Below are 27,728 nucleotides of genomic sequence, written 5' to 3'. Positions count from 1 at the left end.
TGGTAATTTTTACACAAAATTACTTTTCAGGCTTAATGACAGTGCAATAGAGGCATTATGTTTTTTAGATCACATTTCAAAAATTTGTAATAGTACCACAAACTGAATAGTGATATTTACACTTTTTTTGTGATTTAAATAAATAAGATGTTTCTTTACTTTTTTTGTGATTATATACTGTTATAATTTATAAGTTACAAATTATTTGTTGTGATATTTGCACTCTAACAAAACTGGCAAATAAAACAAAAAAACACCTGTGTTTTCTTTCTTTTTCCAAAATTTCTAATACCGGTATTAAAACCGGTATCCCGGTATTAAGATTTAAAAAATACCGAATACCGGTATTGAAATTTTGGTCCGGTATTGCAATCCCTAGTCATGACCAAACGTCTTCCCGCTGGTGTGGTGTGGTGTGGTGAGGGGGCTGCCAGCTCAGGTGTCGTCCTCGTCATCTGACCTTGGTTCAAAATTGCGAGGTCCGTCCCAAAATAGCCCTAGTGTTGCTTCAAACGGGACGTTAATATAACTAAACTAAACTAAACCCTGATATGCGGGTATCTAAAACTACACGGGTATCTAAAAATCGAATATGTATTTTGGGCGTCCTTTTTCCAACCCATTTAACACAGAACTACAGTTGTAGTCAAAGATCACACACCAAATATAATTTATTTAAGTCAGTGGAATTTTCAGTTATTGCATTTACAAGTAAGTAACTAAGCAGCAAACATAATTTCAATCCTTTGATGGATTTATTTCAAAAATTGATACAAATCTGAATTTTATAAGCTAAAATAGTATACTGAATTTTATTTATATAGTTGTTTGCGTTTTGTGTTTATCGTGCTCAACTTGTACTTGGGCAGATAGATTTTCAATAAAAGGTTTTCCTTAAAAATTTAGCAGAAATCAACAAATTTGATGTAACGAACACATCAAATTTCCTCCGACTCGATTTTTTTTATTTATAGTATTCATAGGCAGGGAGACAAAATTTCAAAAATTTATTTTAAGACTCGGGAAGTCTGAAACTTAAAGATTCATCAAAATCTCGAGTTCGAATTCTTTGATGGTTATAATATTCCCTCTTTGTATACTTCCGCATACAAGAAAGTAAAAAAAAATCACTGTTGGTCTATTTTGAATATATATATATATTATATATATATATATAATATATATATACACACACAAAGAATCTCATGCAGTCCCCCCCCCACACTTTGTCTTTCTTCTTTACATTCCATTCAAAAGGATTTGTTCCTGTATACCTTACCTCTTAACTTTTCTTAAAGGCTTTTGAAAATTCGTATGTATATTTGCACTGCAGATAATTTATAAACAAGATAATGTTATAAAACAAGATAATCTCGCATGTTTTTTTTTTATTATTATTATTATTTTGATCATGTATTTATGAAAAAATTTCGTGTCAATATTGTTGCATTAATAATTTTTAATAATTAGTATAATTAATCAGATTCATAATTATGTTACTTTTAATTCAGTTATTTAATACTTACTTTTAAATTTTTCAACAAATAAATTGAGAATTGAAAAGAGAATTTATTTATAGATTCTAAAATAATTAGTATCATTTCTGTTTTAAAGAAATTGCGCACATCATAAATATTAATTATTTATTCTTTACAATTGGCAGAAAGGACACAATGAATTATAATAAACACATTATGATAAGTTATTTCTTTGAGACAGGATTAGATTTTCATTTTCATTCATTTCCTGTAACTTCATTTATTAATTATGTTGCAAACTATATTAGATAAGAACTTGATTATTTTGAAGTATTTTTAATTCGATTGCTTCAGCAAATTATACTTTCCTTTCTTTCCTTAAATCTCCTATTAACATAAAAAAATGTGTATAATTCGAATTTACTTTATCTGATCAAATTAGAAAATTGTAATTTTTCTTTCTGAATAATTTCAATTATTTAAATTCCTCTATAATTTTTATCCTTAGAGATAATAAATAAATATTTTTTAATATCTTTAGATCATTTGAAACTTTTTTATGTGTACAATGTTTTCAATAACAACATATTAAAAAGTTTCTTCCTTATAAACATTGAAAGGAATTAGTTGTGGATAATACTGCTTTTTATCTTTTATTGTACAATAGTACATTTAAAAGAATATTAATTGTTTTTCTATTAAAATTATCTACTTATTCATTGAAATTATTTACATTTTAGTTTCAATTATGATAACTTAATTAAAATTATTTGTTTAATATTTAATATTTTGTAGAAACATTTAAATAAAAAAATTAAATATTACTTTTCATTAAAAAATTGTCAATTTTTGTTATCATTTTTAGATTTAAATTGTTTTTCCTGTGTTAGTGTTGAAATGGAATTTTTATTATCTACGAGTTAGCGTTGAATTAAGAGCTTCCATTGCATTTACATCGATCATTTTTTTTTTTTGAAATTTAGTTGATATGCTAGATTATATAATAGTATATGAGAAAATAAAAACTGCATAAAAATGATAAAGAAGACTTAAATATGTACTATAGTTAAAATGCAGAGAAAATTAAAACCAGTGCACAATGAAATCTGTTATGTCATCCTAATCGCAATGATTTTTTATTGTTTATTACGAATTTAACCACATTTATGATTCTTTTTCTTAATAAATTATATAGAACTCTTTCACATCAAACATTTTCTAATGAGAATGAAGATTTTTTTTAGGTGCCAAGAAATAATAAAGGGGCAGGATTTTGCATAAGGGATGAGATCGCAAAATCAAAAGGGACAGAACTCCAATAACTGTAAACTAAGAATTTACTAATAAAAGGAACTATCGAAGCATCCAAAAATATATCGATCATAAAAGTCATTTTCCGTACACCCATGCCACTTCTTTTGTCATTACAGATCCAGAAAGCCATCAAGAAGATCTTAATCCTCGATTCATTTACATACTGGACGAAGCAGTGACAAAAAGCAGCGCGTTAAGCTTAATCGACCGTAGAACTTTAAATTAATAATACTCTCATTTGTTGCCTTAATTACTTTTTATTCCAGGTTCGTAGATTAGGTGAAGTAATAATCATGATTCGGTATTAAGCCATTTTTGAAACTGCTCCGTGCAAACTCATTGAATTTTTCTCCCACTAAACTGACTCTCTTGTTTGTTATTGCGTCCCCCTAACTAATGGTCTTGTTACAAAAGCAAAATGCAAATTGAGTCCTGGTGCTTTTTGTTCTTTATCAGGATATTTTTTGAATCGTTTCCTTAATGATGCTTTGCAATGGGGAAATTATTTTTACCATCTCGATCATTAGCAGATCCATGAGATGGATTTATTGACAGGGCACAGGTACATTTGGAGATGTTCGTCCTTTCCCACACCCATTCTCATTTCGCATGAAGTTTCTGTCCCTTAATTATCTTAGTTGGTAAAAATAATACTTTCAGGAAAAATTATTTTTTTACGAAAAATTATTTCTAAAATTCTTATTCTAATTCTTTGACAGATAGTTCATTCATGTAAGGAATGTAAATGTTTAGAATAGAATTAAGATATATGTGTAATAGTTTCCGTGCTCAATTTTTGCTTAATTATCAATATAATTGGTACAGAATAAATTTTGTAAAGAATATAAACCAAAAATGAGCAGTAGATTAATTTCCATTTTCTTTTAAAATGTTGAAAGTGCGTAGCTCAAAGATTTACTAATTAGCGCAGAAAATATTTATAATTTTTGAAAATATGCATGATGGATTTCGAATGAAAACAAAGGAGAATTTGTGAGAATTTAAAAGCCAGTTATTCAACACAAAAGAATAACGGTTAATATTAATACTTTGATTCTAAAGGAGAGCTAAGTTTTTCCTAAAGAGATAGTCTCTTCTCCATGGTCACTGCTTCCCATGAACAATTTTTTCTGCTTTTCGTTAAGGTATACTTCTTTAAGTGCAAAGAAAGATAGAGAGAGACCGGGAGAGAAATTTCCTCAACATTTTCTCGCATGACCTCACAAAGATTTTTTTGTGAATTTTTAAGTACATGACATTGGCGAACTGTATTTAAATAGAGCTTATTTGTGCACAGTTTTTGGAGATTAATCACTGGAATAAGATTAATGCACAATTACTAGAAAGTAAATGAGAATTTTGGACAGATTTTTCCTAGCCAGTTGAAACCAAAATTTGAAATAGAACTGCAATTATAATCAGAAAATTGCAAACCAAATTTCATATATTTAAGCTATTGTGTTCTTTTAGTTATGGGGTTAACATTCTTATACAGGAGGAAAAATTATCAATTTGGTTCCCGATTCCCCGATACAAATAAAAAGGCCTGTTTCAAAAAATTATATTCGATTATATTAGATGATGAATTAAACCAATTGGTTGTTGACATGTTCCAGAAAAAAATTCCATTCCTGTTGCGTATTGTATGTATTTAAAGGAAACTAGTGTTGTACCTGTATGCACAAGGTTTCCTCAGAATTTTTATAACTTTTTTTTGGCCACATAAAGATGTTGAAGTAAATATTTTGGGTACTGTTTGCTTAAAAATTGAATAACAACCTTATCATGATCTATTTTCTTATTTCATTTTAAAAGCATTTCTCATTCTTTAGAATACCTAGTTATTACATACAATATTTTGGTAAAGAATATATTATATTAATTCTGCTATTTCAAATTTTGCCTTTTAAACACCCAGAATTCTATAAAATGTTTAGATATTCTATGCCGGCGTCCTGGCATAGGGGTTGCGCGTCTTCCCCGTGATCTGGGCGTCCTGGGTTCGAGTCCCGGTTTGGGCATGGTTGTTCTTCCGTTGTTCTATCTGTGAGATGTGTGAATGTGCCCTCCTGTAAAAAGGGGTTGTGCAAGCGAATGAGTGATGTGTGAGTAGCTAAGTCGTACTCTTGGCCCTAGTTGGCGCTACTATAAAAACAAGAGACGCTCCCCCTCCGGCTTAAATCGCTGTCTTCGTAACAGCGGGCTTGTCCGTGGCAAGAGCCATATGAAACAACAAAAACAAGACATTCGATAGAATGCCTAAGTTCCATTCATTGTCAGTAATATATATAATAGTATAGAAGTCAAAACATATTTTCAATTTAATGCCTAAAAATTTCATTTTGTTTACATTTTTTATTATAAAAATATGATTAAAATCTATGATCTAATTTATAAAAAAATATTCTGTAAGAAAAACTCTGCTTCTATGCTAGGATTATAAGAGTCTGAACTTTTTTATGTCTCGTTTCAACCAATTTCGAAGAAAAATCCTCCAATCAATACGACGCGCAGACGTTTTTCATGATATCGGTTAATAATTACGGTAGAGCATTAAACTTTCGCTTTTAATGCCCGTTACCCTGGAGGAGATAGCATGAAAAAAAATCCTACTGAAATCAGCTTTGGCACATGAAAAATGTTACCTTGATGTTACCAATATTTTTGTAATATCGGTTAATAATCAACGATGCTGCTTTGCGTTGAATTTTAAATTTTCGTCTAGATTTTTCTTTTTCGAAATTCTTTTTGGAATGATCGAATCCCATTGGATATTTGACCTCCAAAATCAATATTTAGGTTTAAATATTTGACTAATTAAAAAATTGGCTTTGTAAAAAAGGTGATGAATGTTTTTGAGTAAAAAAATTGACCTAAATATTGTGATCACTTTCATCATATTTCAAAATAGGATGCCGACCATAAAGCTTCGTAGATAAAGATACTTGGTTATTATACAATAGAACTGCTTATCATACAGTTTTCTACATATATAATTACTATTACATATCAATAAATATAATCAGGCTTTATAGAATTATTTACATATTAGTTCTCTTGAATGAATTGATAAAATCTCTATTAAAATAATTGAATGACCGATAAAAAAATCATTAATGAAACATCATCTTTAAATAAATATACTTGGCATCCAACCTCCCACTGTCTACAGGAGGTAAATGCTTGCGAAACCAAAAATAAATTGATTGGCGCATATGAATTTTTCATCTAAATTGTGTGTTTCATTTTTATAAATATTTAATTTTATAATTGATTTTCACTGAATTGACATGCTAGAATATTGAAATTTCGCATATATCGGTTTTCCCCATTAAAATACAATAGTTTCATATTTTCAAAACTTAATTCTTGTTTAATGGATTAATTTATCAAATTTTTATTATATACATTTTATTTTTATCATATTTTTTATTATATAATATATTGGTGAATTTAAAAAGTAAAATTATAAATATGAACTTTAGATTTAAGAGTAAAAAAATAATTAAACAGAAATTAATTTTACTTTTTTGCATCGTTTTATATTTGCAATTTTTAGATCATCAAAATAATTTATGATAGTGAAATTACAAGATGATTCACTTAAGATAAAAGAAAGATATATAATGATCTAATTATGACAAGAATTAATGATTAATTCCTATTTTTGATGTAATATGTCATTGTTAAATATTTATTAAATGAACTTTGTTTCCAGTATCTAAATTCTGAAGTTCCAATTTCTAATTTTTGAATTTCTATGTTATAGTTTCTCTTTTAAAATTTTATACACATATATCTCCTCGTTGACGGTGCTCATTTTTAATATTTTCCAAATTTTATTTATCTAGTAATCGATTAAATGGTAAAAATTGGATTTCCCTTAATTGACGCATCGTCAATTTGTGAATTTGTGAAAAGAAAATCGATTTCAAGATTCTTTACTTTTAATAAAATAAAATATATATGGAAAAAATAAAAAATAAAATTCAAAAAAATCTTACTTTTAGCTTACACATCACATTGTTGAAAGTTGAGTTTCAATTTCCATGTGACATTTTTAATATTTAAGCGAGGCATGAAAAAAAATTCAGCAATGAAATATTTGTAATCTAAATTGCTAAATTTATCTCATTTAATGATAAGTTTGAATTTAAATTTATATAACATCAAATCCAATATATTATTGATATTTATTACACACGTTCGTTTTAATTTTATTTTATTATGAGAAACATATATTTCTACAATCTAAAATTAAATTCTAATTTCGAAACAATTTTATTTTTTAAAGTCACAATAACAACATCATTGTTCCAGATTTGGCAACATAGTTCCATCCAACAAATACATCCTTATTTAGCGGAAGATACGTCCTTATTTTTCTTTCTATTCTACAAAATTCTTTCTTCCTAAAATCCATTCTTCAATCCTACAAAAGACTTCTTTTTTTTTCTGTTAGATCAATCTTGCCATTAAACACAAAATAATACCAAACGAAAAACGAAATGGATTTCGGCTTCTTTAAATAAGGGTGAGGAATTTCCATATTCACATTCTTTTGGAAAAACGACAATAGGCTTATAGAAAAATAAAAAGGATTTTAAATAATAGGCTGTCTTGTAGAGAGCCAAAGAATAAAAAGAATCTTTCCAAAGCTGGTGAGGATAATCCACTGATTTAGACTGATCATTATTCACGCGCGCATAGTTTTTCTTTCTCGAGATAAATGTAATTCTTAGATCCTTTTTTCTGGAAGCAACTTTGCACTATAAAGTGCTTCAATTGCTTGTTTTTCTTTTCTCATCTAACGTAGGCGGCCACATTAGAAAGTCGATTTTTAAAGAAAATGTCGAATATTGAATATTTTTAATTTTTGTTTATTACGTTGAATTCTTTGGGAAGATAAATATAATCTAAGCGTTTATGTTTATGTTCATCTGTATATGTTATTCACCCAAATTTTGAATTAAATTTTCTTATTTAAAATTTCTTAATTTAATATCTAATGAATATTTTTTATTCAAATTTGGAGTAACAATTTCTGAATCACTAAATAAGAAATATATTTACTTATTATATTTTACAGTCATTTTAAAGTTTTGTAATAAAAAAAGAACTACAAATATTTTTATCAGTCATAATCCTGTATTCAAAGAATGGGTAGAAAAATAATTTTTTAATTCTGATTTTTTAAAAATTATTTCCAAATTGTTGAACCAATCGCATGATAAACTTCTAAATTAGAAGGAATTTGTGTTTTTTAGCTAAATACCGTAGTCTTCCCAATTCTTTTGATTTTTAACATATATTTTTGTTTTATAAATGTACTTTTCAATCTATTTTATGTAAAAATTTAAACATATATTTATTTTAACAGATTTTTTTTTCATCCCAAACACAGTCATTTAATTTTTTCTCTTGTCAGTACAAAAGAGTTTTTATTCAATAAATTTCCTTTTAATGGAATCTTTTTCAGAACCTTCTATCTAAATCACTTTAATTCTCAATTTATTGTCCATATTACGAAAATGATTTCTTTTTAACAAATATTTCCAGATTAATATTTTTACATTATAATCTTTTTTCACGATTTCTCCTTTATAATAATGAATAATTAAAATACATTTTTTTCCCAAAAGTGTTTTTTAACCGGTTCATTTTTTTGTAATACATTATAAGTATTTTATAATACTTTTCATAAAAACTTATGCCACACATAGTCGTATACCACTGAAAATACTGAATTATTTAAATATTTTTAAACATCTGACCATTGAAAATCTTTTTAATTATTAAAAATGTTTAATAACTTACAAATTTAACTGAATCAAGTACGAAAAATCATTTAATATTTCTTTTTTTCATTTTGTTTGTTTTCATATTTTTGATATGTAATACCCAAAGAAATAAGTTTTCATTAGTAATAAGCTTTAAATAATAATGTGAAAACAAGGAGGTTGAACTAAGTTGCTTTAAATAAAAAAAAATAATTAAAATGAGTTTTTTGTATTAAGGTAACAACTAGAATGCTTTGCCATTTTAATGATTCTTTTCTTTTACTTTAATAAATTTTTTTCCACTCTTTTTTCTGTTTTTTGGACATTTTAGAAACCTAAACACACACGCACACACACACTATTTTGAAATTTTCAATGAAATTCTTTTTGGAATACATTTTTCTACCAATATTCATGAATATATAGTATCATTACAATATCGTATCACAAATTTATATAGCATGGAATTTATTTTCATTCCAATAAGAGTAACTTTGTTTAGATAAAAATATTCACTACCTTTAACTTTTTTTCAGTATTTTTCAATAAAAATTATAACTCTCTTATTTTGATTTAATTATAATTAATCACATATGTATGCAAGGATCAATGTGAATAACTGGTTATCAGACATATTTTTATTTTTTCAGTCATATTATTATTATTTCAGACATAATTTCATAAATAAATTATTTTTAAGCATCAGATTGCAAAAGACATTAAAGGCGTATTATTTGAATAGTCTTGCATATGTTCTTATCATTATATATATATGAGCCTCCCTATTGGAGAATAGTTCCAGGGCATTATAATCCCATTAAAAGCATAACTATCCGATGTATCTATTTACTTCAAACTTTCACTTTTTAATTCATCTAGAAAAGTACAAAAGTATTAAAAAGAATTCTTCTCCCTTAGTTTTCAACAATGGAAGAAAATCACGTGATTAATAATTTCACTAAACAATGAAAATGGTTTGAAGTTCAGGGCAACAATGTCATCTTTTAGTTAATCCAAAGATCAAATTGTTCATCTTTGATTGATGTAGGAAGTATTTATAAATACTGCAATGGTTCTTATGAATGGTTCTTCGGCAAAATTTCTACACAGTTTTACCGATGGTTGTTAGCCCTCTCACTCCTGAGATCATTCGAGTTCAGGTTAATACTGGAATGCCTTCGTTTGATTTTCAAATACAAGAAAAACACCCTTCCTCTTCAAAAACCGCAATGACAGTCCACAGGGTAAAGTACAGAAAAGGACCTTGCTTAACTATATGCAAATTTAACTCGGAGACTTCAGAAGATCTCAGGAAGCCTTTCCGTCCCCAAACCCATCTGCATTCAGTCAATCGCATTTAACGAAAGGGCAAGGGAATTTCTGGGATCTTTAGCGCCAGCCGTAGTTTTGCTGTACGATCATTTGGAGTCTTTCAGTATAGATAGAGTTAAGCTCGGATCATGATATCCTGTGAAGGTGGTATTATATTTCATTATATTCATTATATTTCAGACCTCAAGTAAATAATTTTAGCTATAATGAGGCTTAAAATCACATCTAATATTTAATAATTTTCCTTCTTCTTCTAACTTCTTGGCGATTGTAAATGCCAAGTGATTTTAACAGTCCTTCATCTTCTAATTGAATTTCCTGATATTAGCCATTATTCTTTTTTTAATTCCTCATCACTGAACATGAGAATGCATGTGGGGGGACAGGCCACAAAAAAAAGTTTTTTTTTCTTTTAATTTTTGAAAGCAATTGACATTTACCATCTTATTTAGCGTTTCACTTGTTGTCATTTTTAATTTCTTGTTTCTAATGTTAACAGACATTGCTATGCTTTCTAATTAATTAGATCCTACTTTGTATAGAATTTTAATTATAATTAATCCTTTTTTATCTTTTAACCATATGTTTGGAGCAGTATGTCCAAATATGGCTTTTGCGCAATTAAATCCCAAAATCCAATCCTATCTTGGTGATTGAAGACGAAAAGTTATTTCAAATTAAATAAATAATCACTTGTTATAATGAACAATTTTTATACAATATTGTTTCGATATTTGATGTTAAGGACTAAAAAGTAATTATCAAACCTATCTATGACTATTTTTTAATCTAATCTTTTCTTTTTAATATAACTATTTGTCATTTAATTTATGGGCGTAAATACAATGCTCCAATTTATTTTTCAATTCTCACTGTCCCCTCGAATCATACTTTGACATAAAAAAACATAGCTATTTTATTACTTTATTTTGATATCTATTTCGATATAAGACCGCTTAAAAGCTCGAAGGTGGAATTTCTAACATTGAATTATCGCTTTTAAATAAAAAACTATTCATCTAAAAGAAAATATTTAATTGCAAAAGCTATAAATATTAAAAATATCTCTGCAATGAGCTGTTGAATCTTAAAACAGCTTTACTAAGTCATTAGGAAATTTTTTTTAAACATAAATTTGAAAATGTATGTTTATATCTTTTCATGTTCAATGAAATTTTTGAAATCCCGACTAAGTTTATGACAAAAAATCAGATCCATACCTATATTAACTTTTGAAAAAATTTTCTTTGTCAAAAGTAATGGAGTCTTCAGAAAATGCATATAAATCCTCTTCTATGTAAGTTGAATTTTCAAAAAATATTGTAAATAAAAAATTGAAATGCTTACTAAATATACCTCTCTGTATAAGACATACATGTCAGAAATCACAGAAATAGTACTCAAGTTGCAAAAAAAAAAAAAAAATAATAATAATTACTTTAAATTTACCATTCTTTTTTTTAAAAAATTAATCTTTTCTTGTCTAAATTTTCGTCACGTTTCAAAGACTCATTGTACAAGCATTTTTAGTATCCATAAATTTTCTCATATAAATTCTTTCCTCTCAGATTAATAATTTTTTTATCTAAGCGAAACACACCAATATCGCAAAAAGATTCTATCCCCTTATCCAGTGAAATATCCGAGAGCAAACATCTTGACCTATTTTGGACGGTCAAACCAACAACTCAAACATGAAAGTTGCTTTTAAGCGTTTTTTCCCCATTTTGATATTTTCCTTGATAATTCGACTGGATTGTCAATTACATTTTCGTTAATTATCAGTTTCCGGCTCATATAATAAACTTTACTTTATATAATAGTGAGTATAAAGAATTAGTATAAGCAAAATTAATAAATAATAAACATAATTAATATTTACATATATTAATTTTTTATTTTTTGATATGATTAACACGAGATTGCAGATTATGATACGTTTGGCCGATTGCCAATTTTGGCAACGACTTATTTTAAAATTTGAAGATAAATATTAATTCATTTCAATATCATATTGACGTAGATATTATAAAAAAGAGCAAATGCAGTACATATGAGGAAGTCGCTACTTAAAAGTAAATAAATTATAGATGGAGCAAAAAATACAAAATCTTAGAACTTAATACCATATTCTCTTTGACCACTGCAAAAGTAATGTAGGAAGGAAATAAACAAAAAAGAAATTTCCTTTGTTCAATTATAGTTTATGTTCTTCGACAGTTTCCTGTGGAGGATTTCAGGATTCAGAGAATTAAAGGAATCTTGTGATCAAGAGAGTAACAGTTTCTATTATAGAAGAAGACTTTAATGAGTTATATATTCTTATTTTGCTATCATACAAAAAGATTAATGGATTCCATTAATCCACTCTTCATTATTTTATATTAAGTGAACAATATCCATCAAATATCACTAAAGAATTTAGGATGGACATTCTGAGAAGAGAGGCAGTTTATTCATTACATTGTACATGTTATAAGTCAGAAATGCATGAATATATTCATTCGTCCATAATATTATATTAATGAGTAAAACGTCACGTGATTTCTCACAACTGATACATCAAAAGATTTAAATAATGTCTCTAAATCTTAGCTGCACGTCAAAATATTTATGGTCCATATGCATTTCGTTCTCTGAACACTCGTGGTGATACTATCTTTCTTGTCTTTTAAAATAAAATTTCTTGTAACTATTTCCGATATGTTTCTTAAATGTTAGTTAATAATGGACACAGATTTTTAAATGCTGATAAATAAAGATTATGTTAACATTTTTTGTTAATTTTTTTAAGGAGCGGTCCGGCGTGAGTTCCTGCACAGTATCTGCCCCGGCCACTGACCTGAGCCCCGGCACGCCGCCCCATGTGGCTCCATCACCCCTCTCCACCGCCGCCTTCCCCAGCACACCACTCACAACTGCATCTCTACTTCTGCTACGACTTCACTGAAGACGACCGAACCACGTCTTTGTGACCACGTCTGTGAGTGTCTGTGTGTCTGTCCGTGTGTGTGTGTATGTGTTCAGAAAGGACTACACTTCGTCCTCAATGGTGCTGCCCAGGGCTGCCTTTACTCAAGGTGAGTACGGATGTCTCTCACTTCTTATATGTCTTGCAATCAAATCTTTTCTAGCCAGATGTTTGAAAGACTGACTGATAACAATAAAAAATTCCCCGTAACGTTAAAATGCATAAAATTCCTGTGGAATATTTATCGCATTTAAATAGCCACAAAGTTGCTATTTATGTATATAAAGAATATTTCTAAAAAGTTCCTCAATCATGTTTGTGAAGCTGTACAGACCACATGGTTGCTATTTATGTACGTAATGAATATTTCTAAAGAGTACCTCAATAATGGTTATGAGGCTGTATCGGCTACATGGCTTCTGTTCATGTACATGGCGAATAATTCTAAAGAATATCTTAATAATGGTTATGAAATTGTACAGGATACGTTGTTGCTTTACATGCACATAGTGAATATTTCTAAAGAGTACCTCAATAATGGTTATGAGGCTGTATCGGCTACATGGCTTCTGTTCATGTACATGGCGAATAATTCTAAAGAATATCTTAATAATGGTTATGAAATTGTACAGGATACGTTGTTGCTTTACATGCACATAGTGAATATTTCTAAAGAGTACCTCAATAATGGTTATGAGGCTGTATCGGCTACATGGCTTCTGTTCATGTACATGGCGAATAATTCTAAAGAATATCTTAATAATGGTTATGAAATTGTACAGGATACGTTGTTGCTTTACATGCACATAGTGAATATTTCTAAAGAGTACCTCAATAATGGTTATGAGGCTGTATCGGCTACATGGCTTCTGTTCATGTACATGGCGAATAATTCTAAAGAATATCTTAATAATGGTTATGAAATTGTACAGGATACGTTGTTGCTTTACATGCACATAGTGAATATTTCTGAAGAGTACCTCAATAATGGTTATGAGGCTGTATCGGCTACATGGCTTCTGTTCATGTACATGGCGAATAATTCTAAAGAATATCTTAATAATGGTTATGAAATTGTACAGGATACGTTGTTGCTTTACATGCACATAGTGAATATTTCTGAAGAGTACCTCAATAATGGTTATGAGGCTGTATCGGCTACATGACTTCTGTTCATGTACATGGCGAATAATTCTAAAGAATATCTTAATAATGGTTATGAAATTGTACAGGATACGTTGTTGCTTTACATGCACATAGTGAATATTTCTGAAGAGTACCTCAATAATGGTTGTGAGGCTGTATGAGCCGTAGCTGCTATTGTACACAATGAATACTTCTAAGGAGTACCTTAATAATGATTGGGAATCTTTATTGGTCATATAACTGCTGTTCAAGTACATAACGAATATTTCTAAGTAATACCTCAATAATGGTTGTAAGGTTGTATTGATCACGTAGCTGCTATTGTACATGATGAATATTTCTAAAGTGTACTTCAGTAATGGTTGCTAAACTGTATTAACCATTTATACTCTAATCAAGTCATTGGAATTGTATTTCGAATGACTGTACGGGAGAGGCTGGTACATGATCCGTAATTATCAATTTTCTAGATGGTCACAGTACTAGTATAATGCTATTGTGCAGTTCATCCGGACATTCAAGACTTGGATGATTCGACAGGAAGGGAGTTTTCTAGATGGTCACAGTACTAGTATAATGCTGTTGTGCAGTTGATCCGGACATTCGAGACTTGGATGATAAAACAGGGAGGGAGTTTTCGCTTAAGAGTACACACATAAGCTTCTTTTGGTCTTAACCTGATGCATAAATGGTCAAGTTTTAGTAATCATAAATTTATAATCAGTGTGTGAAAGATAATTTTTGAACTTCTGTAATGCGCATAAAATTGTGATCATTTGTTGGCATCGGAATGTTGAAATTTCTAGCATTCATAAGTCTGTTTATGTCTAAAATTATTTATTGTCGAATTTCGATCATTTTAATCACCATTGGCTTTAGAATCAATTAATTTGAAGTTTAGCTTTAGATTTAATTAATTAACGCTCATGAGCCTTTGGTGTCAGTAAATATATATTAGAACTTTTTCGGTAATTTTCGTAATCATTGATTTTAAGAGTAGATGAAAGGACAAAATTTCAAGCATTCACAAGCCTTGACTTGATGTCTGAGACTTTCTACTAAATAAATTCTATAACAGCATTTACAATTGGTTTGAAAGAGACAACTGCATTAAAGGATACATAAATTTTTATCTTAACTTATAACACTAACTGAAAAATATTTTCTAGAATAAGAAATCGAATAGATTTAATCTCCTTTCAAGTTTTAGCAGCCAGCTTTCCTAACATTTTATATACCTAATCACATGATTAGATTCTGGTAGTGTTACTGAATATTTTAGAATATATTTTTATATATATTCTAAAAAATTAGTGAAAAAATGAAAAGATATGTAATAATGCATTTGTCAGTATTTTATTTCAAATATATCTTAGATACTTCGAGAAAGATATGAGAAATCATTAATATACGTTTCAAGAAAAAAAAACTTTCTAGATAATATGCATATGACAATCTTTGAAGTCTCTTGAAAAAGAGAGGAAAAACTTTTTAAGTGAAAAAATACATTTTAAATATTTAGCAAGACTAATCAATTATTTTAAAATTCTCAAAGTAATTATTCCAGTTTGTTGACAAAAATAAATTTTTATGCTTGTATAAAAATTCTTCAAAAGCCATTTACTCAAAATGAAATTTTTAATTGTATATTTTATTTTGTACATAAGTTTGATGCAGTTAATTAATAAGACGAATTTAAAATTCTATCAATAAATAGAACAAAAAAGTATATTTATCATGATGCACTCATCATACGATTACATTTACGTTTGTATAAAATAGTTTAAAGTAATACATTTTGAAATAAAATTTAAAATATTTCTGCGTAAAATCACATAAAATAATTTAAGTGGTAATAGCAATGAATGTTTTGCTAGAAATTTCGAAGATATGTTTGGTGTAATCATCGCTTTAAAATCTAAAGAAGTCTGAGATTTTATCATACCTTATCAAAGTTGTAGCTTAATTCGAAATATTACGAGTCTTGGTATTGAATTGTAGATATCCATTCAGAATTGGGAAATAGTAGATAGGGTGAAATCCTCACATGTTCTACATACATACGGGTTTATTCTTATAGTAATAAGTACTGAAACATAAATAAGTTTCAAAAAATAAATAGACATACACATAATAGATATAATCATCACAAATATCAAATAATCAAAATAATAGACATAATCATCATTAAATAATAGTAGACACACGTAAATAGACTTAACATCAATAGACACACATGAATGGACATAACTCTTTGAAAATGGAAATTCTTCCTTTAAGTTGAAAGAAGAGTTTAGAATCAAGAGGTAAAATATATTTCGATTGTAAAGTTGGTTCCAAAACTCTATAAATGAAATAAAAATGGTGAAAATATAAAAAAAAACTGATGAGTTATATGGGAGCTAGAGGAAATCTTTTGCCATCCTTATAGTCATTAATTTTTAAGGTGTTTCGTCAAAAATAATCTATTAATCACATAAAGGAATTTAATAAAATAAGGTTCAAAACTATCTAGAAGATCAGGAATTCCCAAACAGCTTGTTTCGAGACAATTTTTGATGTGTTGCGATAAGAAATTGAATGTATATTGAAAATGTTACCATAATGTGTTTCAATTGTTCCAGTTTGCAAAAATGTGATTTGGGCTTAAAATTATAATAAATAATGAATGTGTCTTTTTCATAAAAGATCTTTTTTAGCTATAAAAACCTCTTTCGGAAAAAATTTGTGTATTATTTCATGTATGAAAGGATTCAATGCCAGGAGGAGGAAATCAATCTTTACAAATTTGGTTTTCAAAAAATGAATTGTAATGTTTAAAAATTTGAAACCTCCTGGCATTGGATAAATACAATCTTATCATAGAGTTTCTAAGCAAAGGAATTGAATTAATTACGTGAGGGAGCTGCGTATGTGCCAATCCAGACCCCCACCCATTCAACCACCTAAAAAAAGAGAAAAATGTTCTCAAATTGTTATCTTAAAAAGATCGATCTTAAAGCTTAGAAGATTAGTTTTAAGTTTATGAGTTTGAATTTAAAATTCTGCTTAGATGAGAAGAAAGAAAGAATGAGAAAATGCTTTCCCCTTTTGTGAAATCATTAGAAAAAAAGATAATAAGGAATAAAAGCATGTAAAAGTTTATTAAAAATTCGATATATTTCATAAACCAGAGATTCGGAACTCTATTTTGTGAGGGGGTGGGTGGAAATGTGGCATATGTGCCGACTTCAAAGGACAATTTTAAAAATAACATGTTTGCATCTCTTTTGCACAATGCTTTCACAATTTCTTGTTGTTGGATACATTTTTTTAGAAATGATACAATATCATTTATAGTATTCAATTACCCGTTTTCCCAATGATATTAATCTATACCAGGTAAAAAGAAAAATAAAATTAATGATATCAAAATTGGAAAAATAATAATGAAATATTGCCGTCATTGTCCTTCATGGTTCATTCTCAATCAAAAGATTAAATAAACATGTTTTTTGTCGTTAAAATAGTGTGTACACATATTTTGTTATTTGAGAGTTATTTTGATATATATATATATATATATATATATATATATGATATAATATCTCACAAAGCAAAAGAAAAAAATCAACAACAAAATTTCTTAGAAAAGATGAATAAAAGGAGTCAATGTATTAATTGCTCCTCAGAGGATAAAATCAATATGTCATCACTCACGCAATTCAAAGTTCTGCATAATCCATTTTTATTATTGAATCATGCTTTATTTCCACATAATACCTAGAGTTACACCATTTTGTACATTCGCTTTTTAGTTGTTTTTTTATATCCCCTCCCTTTTTTTCATTTGTATGTCTTTTTCTTTTGACATTTATTTTCGATTTTTTCTTAATGTTAAGGAATTTTGTCGTTGTTCTTATTATGCAATTTTTTGAATATTTTTGCTTTTGCTAATGTATTACTTGGGTGTATATTTTTATAATCTTTACACGTTACTGAATTTGCGGTTCCTTATATAACCCTTTAATGGGTCATTTTTTTCTAGTCATATTATGTTAAAATATTTTTAATTTTGAAATTAGAATAAGAAAAGGGTTTCAGTTAGCTTAATATATGAATTTAATTTGATTAATTAATTTGGTTAATTAATAATTAAGTAACTTATCAAGACACATCATTTTGTCTGAGATAAACATCTTAGTTTCTGACTTACTAAAAAAAATTGTCAGAACTTATGCCAACCTACATATTTCCTACAAAGATTGATAAATTTGGTGGTGGGAAGCATACTTCCCAAGGCCCTAGAAAGGGTTAAATAAATTTTATAATATCTATAGTTTTTTGCTTCTTGTGAATTTTAAAATTTCATGAATCAAAGCTTACTTTTTCACATTTCTCGTTTGTTTTTTTTAATTTCATTTAGTCATTTAAATTTTCACTAATCCGAATAGTCCATTACAATTTTATTCAAATAATTAAAGCTTTACTGAAGTTTTTTTGTGTGTGTTTAAACACTCTACAGAATTTTAACTTTGAAAGAAAGAATCTTTATTACCTGTGCTTTAAATTTAACTCAAAACCAACAATTTTGAATTACTTCAATGACTTCAAGAGAATAATTAGTTATGGATTCCAAATTCTCTGTAAATAGTACATTTTGCAAGCTTTACTAACTAACTGTTTTGAAAATAAAAGTTTTCGAAAGTCGTAATCCGAAATTGTGCGTTTCGTTCCTCGTTGCATTAAGTGTTTATGACTCTGCAAACCATTCGAAAATCATTTCGCCAGTCTCTAAACGTTGCCAACGCTGCTCGATAAACTTTCAAAGCTGTGAATAGGGGGGATAATAAACTGCAAAACTAATTTAAAATTCTAAGAATAAATTCCTTTTGGAAAGGAATTTCAAATTTCAGATGTATATATACATTAATTTCGTTTACATCTATTTTGGTATAATGTATTGCCATATTAAAACATGGTAAATCTTAAATGTAAGATTTCTGGTGATTATTGAAACGTTAGAGGAAACTATTTTAACTAAACTCTGTATTACTTGGTAATGAGGGAAAGTTTATTAATAATTAACGAAATTTGAGTATTCATTGAATCGAAGCTAAATATTGGGATTTTAAAATTTATCAAAATGGTCGGATTAATAGATCGTATTAAATAAGTAATAATTAATACGACTAATTATAATACTAATGCTACTTAAGGAGCAGATATTATATATAAATTTTGAATATAAGTTTAATATTTAAATTTATTGTAAATGATCTATAATTTAAGTTGAATTTTTTTTTTATCTAAATCTTTGAGTTATTTTATTAAAAATTAAAACAATAACTACATATATATTTAATCAAAATACAATCTCTCTGAGAGTATAATTATGGCAAGAATTTATATTCAAAATGGAAATTATAGAAAAACTTACATAAATGTCGAAAACAATTTTTTATTAATATACCTTTTATACTTCTTTAAGCCTTTAATAAATTTAAAATATTTTATCTCAAATCTACAAGATAAAAAACCTTTCATTACATTTCTATAGTGTTACATAGAAGCTTCCATAATAATATAATTATCTTAATCCCATACATAGTGACAAAATATTTTTCCTTTGCATGAAAACTGCGATATCTGAGAAAGGCTACCACTGATTCGAGTATTTAGAATTTAACTGTCCAACGAATTAAAAACTTTCTGAAAAGTGAATATTCATGTAATTTCGAGTTTCAATTTTTGACAAATGCTAAACTTTCTCTTTATATACTTCATATGAAGAAAAAGATGGCCGGGATAGGCTGGTTGGTAGGGCGTTCGACTCACATCCGTTAGGTTGCGAGTTCGAACCCCACCGGCCGAAGACTCTCCGTGTGTGTGATGGCTGGTGCACGTACAACTCTGTCATGGTCACAAAGTCCTCCATGTCGAGAGTAATACCACTGGGGGTACTGTTTCAGTGGTGATCGTTCTCTGATTCAGGTCTAAATTACGATCTGTAGTAGAGTGAATGAAATCCACCCCGTAAAAAAGGGGTGTGACGCGTGAGTAGCTTAGTCCTACTCTTGACCCTAGTTGGCGCTACTGAAAAAACAAGAGACGCTCACTCGGCTTAAATCGCTGACAGATAACTGTCAATGGACTTGTAAAGTGCCATAATTCTCAACAACAGGGAAAAGTACAAAATAATGGGAAGTGCTTCATTTTTTTTTAGTTTCAAAACTATTAAACTAAAAAAAAAATTTAGTTTTCAGCTTGTATATGTAACATTATTAAGACAAACATTTGAAAAGGGAGCTCAGATACTTATGAAGATTATTTCAATTACTACAGTTCTTCTTAATTATACATATATTAATTCAAATCTCAAAAAAATTATGTTAATATTCGTAATATATTACTTATTTATTCCATCATTTAATCTTGTATGTAATAACATGAATGTGAAGAAATGCTGAATTGATTTCTTCAATTTTATCTCTATTTATAAAATCTATATAAATGTAAATCAAGATAAATGACTATTCGTTTCAACTACGAAAATTCAAAACTACTCCAAAAAATGAAAGCAAATTTGTAGAAAAATTATTTTTTATATGTGTAATATTTGCTTGCGTGCACATATGTGTGTGTTTATGGATGATTTCTTATACTGATTTTTCTTTCTAAAGGCTTCTTATATTTTTAAGATATGTGATAAAATTATGAAAACTTTTATAAAATAGTTACATTTTTTAATCTTTTCAATATATTGATAAAATAAACGCAAATAAAAATGAAACAGTTATAAGCCAAAAGTATTTTGAAAATCTTGAAAAGTGTTTTTTTTTTCAAAGGGGGGAAGGCTAAAAAAGAGGTATTCAGGAAAAATCTTTCTAGTTTGGAATTTATCAAATGATATGTTCAAAATTCTGTAGATAAACTTACCTAAGTAATATTTTACCTAATTTCTGATCTAAGAAATAAAGTGTATTTCGGTCCGATCTTAAAATACTGAGATTGACTGATAATTAACTACTAATTTCAAATTTCCCTTATATGAATCATTAAAACAATTATAAAACCCTTTTGAATGGACTTTTTTCTTATTCTGTATTATTATTTGAGAAATTTTTTAACAAATTTGAAAAAGATGAATTAAATTTTATTTTTTCATAAGAAGATTTTAACAATATTTAAAATTTAAGAAAATGGCATTAAACGGGGTGAAATAGTATTAAAATGAAAACCAAAGAATGATTGCAGAAACGAAATTCAAATGGTTCTATTAAGAAAACTGTACAGAAATTAAAGTTATTAAATATTTAAAAAAAAATCAATATTTCTTAAAAACTTGACTTTTGATCTTAGTCATATATTTAAAAAGTGTATTAGCTTAATTATGAATATTTAACAAATTTAAAATATACAATATTATTACAAAGATAAATTTGCAATGAAACTTCTTATTGCAATTTAATTAAAAGTAGTTCACGTTACGTCACAGTCATATGACAAATGTAATGAATTAAAATGTAATTACCTGATGTATCCGCTATGTTAGATTATAATATTATAAGCAGCAAAGGCGAAACTTGCAAAGAAATGTCATAATTAAACTACCATGCCTCTTTAAGATCAGAGAAATATTTAAAAATTCGACTTTCAAAATATCAGTTTTTCATGTATTCTTTGATACTTAAGGTTAAAATAATCATCTATTAATTCTGAGAAGATACATTTTTATCTAAATAAAATAACCCTTAAACTAACGAAAAATCAATAAATTCTTCTTACTGTTATTTAAAGCAAAAATAAATCTTTTCGTCAAATGAATGCTTCTAATGTAAATAATATCGTAATTTCGAGAAAAGTATGTCTTGACAGTCTTGTCTTCATTCATTTTTAAGTCCCATTTTCCTAAGTTAAAATCCCATTAATCATTCTGTTTGCATTTTTATAAATATCGTCATAAGCGGGTAAACCAATAAAACAAAAATAGTGCAATTGTTGGCAGAATCCTTCCGCATTTCTCAAATGAAAACCCAAATATTCCACGATGCTTTTCTAGTTGAAGAATTTTGGCGAAACATTCTGCCTTTTAGTGAAAACGATCATTTTTATTCCAGAGTTCGTTATCGTACTCTGTTATAAAAATGGCGATATTGGCGCAATTTATTTTGAAAAGAATTCATCTGCAATATACTTTTAAAATTACTACTAAACATTATTCAAGGCGTACTTGCAAAATTAAGTATTATTTTCCTTTGATCATAATTGAATTCAAATAAGTGGAAATCATAATTGAATTTAATTTCTAATTATTTATTAACTATCGAAACTTTCTAAATCCATACAAATTAATTATATATTTATAAGTAATTATGGATTATATATGAATTTTGTTTCCGATTCGAAATTATTTTCTTTATTAGCCATTATAATAATATGGGATTCTAAAAAATGAAACTTTTAGTATTTCAGATTAATACAGTAACAGAAAAGAATTAAAAAAACATTAGCATGGAAAATTTTAATGAAAAGAAATGCGACCTATTATAGGAAAAATAACATTTCTTATTATTTCTTTTTTGTCATAATACTGACAAGTCAAAAATCTATGAAGTTCTTTGTATTTATGGTATTGAAAACTTTTTAATTCCCCAATATTCTCCATTTGTATTTCAATGTATATCGTAGTTTAGTATACAAGTATTTTTTATCAGAAAAATATAATTTTTTAAAATAATAAATGCAGTTTTTATGCTTATTTGAAGATTTTTTTATTTAATGTTAATCAGATGTTGGTCAAATTGAACTGTATGTATGTCCTTTTTCCTTTTGTCTTTAATAATAATAAATAAAACAGTGCGTGTGTGTTGACATTTTGTAAGCCAAATCGTTTGACATAGAGGAGCATCATGGGGCATTTTTTTGAAAATTTTAATTTCAATTACAAATTAAGCGAAATTTTATCACTTTTTCTTCAATAACTTCCTCAAATGTTATACGAAAATGAATTTTACACCATTTGAAACTTGTAAAAAATTCTCATTTAATGACAGCAATTTAATAATCTTACGAAGTTTTCCTGAATTTAGGCATTTTTTAAAATATTTTTTCGCTAATTTCTAGTAATAGATTACGACATGGCCCATAAATTCAAACCCTTTTCATTATTTCATCAAATATCTGATGGCATGATTTCTCCCCATTGTTGAAAACTGAAGAAGAATTTTATTTAATATCTGTGTAATTTACAAAACAAATAAAAAAAATGAAGAGACAATATCGGGAAATTTAGAAGATAGATGAAAAGAATATTTACAGTTTTAATAGCCCTATCATAATATCAAACTGGTCTCCATTAGAAATATTCATATATATACAATAAATAAACATTCATTGCAACTTTTAAAATAGGATGTCGTTAATGTCAAGCAATTTGGGGACGTTATGAACATGCAGTTATATCTCAACAATTTATTTGAAATCAAATATTACCAATATTCCAGGCAAATCAGCTGGTCACCTGAGGAAATTAATAAATAATAGCAATAAATGTATTGATGTAAATAATTAGACGCACGTTAAATGCCCATCTTCGGAAATTTATAACTTTATTAGATTTTACTTAGATTAAAATACAGATATAAATTTTTGAAGTGCATTTAATCTGCGACTGTATGTTTAAGTAACTGCAGTTTTTATTGATATTTGCAAACAACAAACGACTCAAATAAAGATCATTTGGGGATTACAAATCATTGAGATTATCATCACTAAACCAGCTTCTATATCTAGACTTTAGATGCTAAAAACGTGTTTTAGTTTTCATTTATCAAGTCTTTGCGATTATGTGTTATTTTATTTACATGCGTGATAAAGTATAGAATTACAAATGGCCATAGATGTGATTCAAATTTTAATATGAGTCGATACTTTATATAGCAAATATGCATGATAAATTTTATTTATATAGCTTTTCTGCGTTTTGTATATAACGTTAATGTAACTTTTTTTGTGTGTGTCAACGTTAATTAGGCAATCATCCAGACAAACTTCATAGAAATTTTTGAATGGGTTTTGTTCCAAAATTTAATAGAAATCTAAAACCCGCATACCGAATTTCATCTTATTAGATCAAAGTATTATTGAGTAAACGTATTTATACTCAGATATATAGACAGACAAACAAGCATAATTCCAAAAATCCGCGTTTTCAGATTCATCAAAGTCTGAAATCTGGTGATTCCTCCCAATCTGTATTCAAACTATGTTTGGCGAACATTATTAAATACTTTCTCAATAATTTCCTTTGTTTGTTTTGTTATGAGAAAATTGAAATTTATAAAAAAAAATTTAGCAAAATATAGCAAACAAATTTTTTAGAAACATTAATATGTTAATGTTATTAATTTAGTCATTATAATTTGAGCATTATATTGAAAAAAAATCCAACTGATTGGACGATTTGCTAAAGTTTAACTTAACTAAAACAATTCCCAAAAGTACGAGCCGACGAAAAAGTTTTTATCTTTTTCCTAATCTTTTAAAGAATTTCGAAGTACAGAAGTAAAATTAAGTTTCGGAATATTTCTTCGTGACGAAATCGATCAAAAAACACGGTATCTGTTCCGTTCCGACAGCACACTCCTTGATGGCTTTAGGTAAAACTCGGCTTCCATCGCAATATTAGAAGATATCTGCCTGCAAGACCATAGATATATTATTTTCTTCTTCTTCTTGCTTCTCCTTCTTCTGTTCTGACTTATTTCCTCTTTTAGTTATTTACTTTTCCGCTCTCTCCACTTCTGTGCTGGAATTCCCTTAGTACCGAATCGAATGGAAACGCCGAAATCGATTTTCATACGAGGTTTTGCTTTTCATTTTCTATTTTTAAAAGTTTTCCTCCGGGAGGAATCTTTTTGCTTTTGTGTGTGCGCATTGATACAAAATACTTTGAGTCGTACTGTGGCCGCCAGAGGATCAGGAGGAACTATTTTTTATTTTTTTTATTTCTTTGATGGGGTGGGCGGAGTTGTTGAGGTGCAACCAAGTTGAAAGGAAACTAGGGTTTTTTTTATAGGAGAGGTTTTATAAGTTTTGGAATTATTATTACTTTTTTTTTTGAATTAATCATAACTGTTCGGTTTGTTCTATCTCATTGCTTTTGGGAAATGGTAGCGTGGAATTTCCTATCTGTAAACTGACGCGCACAGGTGTACGATGTCATTTGAAATGAGAAAAATCAGGTTGAAAGCCCATTTTCTAAATGATATTTATTCTTTCGAATAAAATATTTACAAATTTATAATTTTTATATTTACATGGATAATTTTAAAATGGATTACTGTAATACAGAAACTTTTCAACTTAGCTACATTTAAGAATGAATCATAACGGGTTTGGTGATAACATCATAATAGATATAATAATAATGTATTGTTAGGAGGTTATTGAAATTGAAAGGAAATTACTCTTTTTCCAGTAAAATGTCATATTTACAACTTGTACATTCTTCCTTAAAAAATTCTTAAATTTTATTCTTTTTCTATCGCTACACAGAATAGAAATGGTATTTCACAATAAAACTTTAAATCATTAACAAAGAAAGACATTAATTACGTTTTAATATTAACATGAAATAATTTGAGACATTTATTTGCAAACAAATATTTCGCAAATAAATGTTTTCTGCCACGTTCTAAGAAAGTTTAATTTACTGATTATTAAACATCTTTGGCAACCAGTTGGTTTCCGAAATTCTTGATTACATAACATTTAAATTACTCTTATGGCTACATCAGCAACTTTTTTATGTTCAAATTTTAATAATCATATAACTCATCTATTTTAGGAACATTGCACCATCAACCTTCTAATGTCTGTTAAATTTCTATGTGACTCCTTGATTTTCTATCATCACGGATAAAATTTATGCTTGAATTGAAATGAATTTAATTTAATTTTAACAGGTTAGGATTAAACTTAGGATTTTAGAACTGAAGCCATTTGTAAAAATATAAGAACAAGAAAAAGAATAATTCTTTTCTGAGACTTTGTATGCTCTGAGGAATATATTCCCTGATTTCCTTGATATATTATTGAAAACTATTCGATAAAATTTATTTTTTTCCATTAAAATTGTGGCGTATTACAATGAAAAGCAAAAACGGCAAGCTAAAGAAAAGAGCTATAAAGTACTTAAAGATGTGTGAATATTAAACTATATTCGTCTTTGCTAACTTCTTAAATTAAGCTTTCACTGTAATCACTAGAAAATTCAAAAATTTTATTAAAAGCATGTCTCGTATTGAAACATACATAACCTGGAAAAATAAGCTGTATCTTTATATCTCAGTTATCGACAATGAAAAAGAAAACACACAAGGATTAAATATTAGAAACAATAAAGAAAACAATTTGAATTTTATTCACAACAATAAAAGTATTATTCAAAATATTCTTACAAATATTTTTAAAAATTAATTAAATGCAGACTATGGAATCTTATAGTCAGTAATTTAATATATTTGAGATGATAAATTTTTGAATATTAAAACAGGGAAAATCATTTTTGAGAAAGATTATTTTGGCATGCTGTCGCTGAAAAGCGTCAAGCTTAATATTTAATTAATCAAAATTTGAATAAAATTTTCAAAAATCGCTCCATGGTGCACATTTTCATCCCCTAAACTATATATAAGGAATATTCGACGGCAGTAGATCGAACGGTTCAGCCTTTTGAGCGAGAGCACACTAATACACACACATTCTCTGTTATAATTACTAGAAATAAAGTCTCCGCAGACAAATTGTTCATTAAAATCAGACGAAAATTCCTTACAAATTAATTCTGAAATTCTATTGTTTTTTCAATCTTAACTTTAAAATTTCTGCAAAAATAAGGTGATGGAATATATAGAATTACAACTTTAAAATTGAAATTTTAATTAGAATTTAATAAAAGTGAAATACTATATAGAATTACTAAGAATGTTATGCAGAACTCGAACAAAATTAATTCAAATGTTGAACTAAATTTGCATCGTGAAGCATTTTTCTTATTTAAGACAAGAATGCAATTGATAAGCATTTATTAATTAATTGATTGTTCAAGTTTCATTACTTAAATGCAAAACTATTAATGATTAAAGCTTAAATTCAAAACTATTAATGGTTAAAACTCAAACTCAAAACAATTAAGGATAATAGCAACACCAAACTTGAATTACTACGGTCCAGAATAAATTATTTAACAAGTTTTTTTTATCCCAAATAAAGATGGGAATGGAATTTTTTTATCACTCTTTTGAAGTTGAATATAGCTGTATTCTTCTTTTTCCCCACTTAAGATCGTGTTTCGTATTTATCATACAGTAAAGAAAATCTAATGCGTATTATGGGTTTTCTTCTTCAACCAACTGGCTTTAAATTTGACTTAATTTCCAAATTTAGTTCCAAGATTCACATATTAAATTTAATTTTTCTGTTCGGTGAAATATTTAAGCTATTGAATTAATACATATACCCGAATAGACAGAATGAGAAGAACAATAAGTCAATAGGCACAATTTATCTGAATATTTTCTACAGATATGTAATTCTGTTAGCCAAATCATGTGCTTCATTTCTTCTATCATTGCTGATAATGTGTTCATTTTCAATATTCATAAAAGGATAGACTTTTTAGACGTTTTAGTTTTCATCTAATTGTGTGTATGTTTTGATAAA

The 27,728-nt window shown here is 27.7% G+C and overlaps 1 protein-coding gene across 1 annotated transcript in view; it reads left to right on the top strand.

The window, feature by feature from the left end:
• Positions 1-27,728, top strand: part of LOC129964135 (neuropilin and tolloid-like protein 2) — a 441,435-nt gene that overhangs the window by 158,057 nt on the left and 255,650 nt on the right. Inside the window, exon 3 of the mRNA XM_056078827.1 lies at positions 12,699-12,984. Within this exon, the coding sequence (XP_055934802.1) occupies positions 12,954-12,984 (31 nt within the window). The 5' untranslated portion in view covers positions 12,699-12,953. The remainder of the gene's footprint in view (positions 1-12,698; positions 12,985-27,728) is intronic.

This window comes from Argiope bruennichi, chromosome 3, assembly GCF_947563725.1.
Source record: "Argiope bruennichi chromosome 3, qqArgBrue1.1, whole genome shotgun sequence".
Taxonomy (NCBI): Eukaryota; Metazoa; Arthropoda; class Arachnida; order Araneae; family Araneidae; genus Argiope; species Argiope bruennichi.
This window is presented reverse-complemented; position numbering and strand designations above follow the sequence as displayed.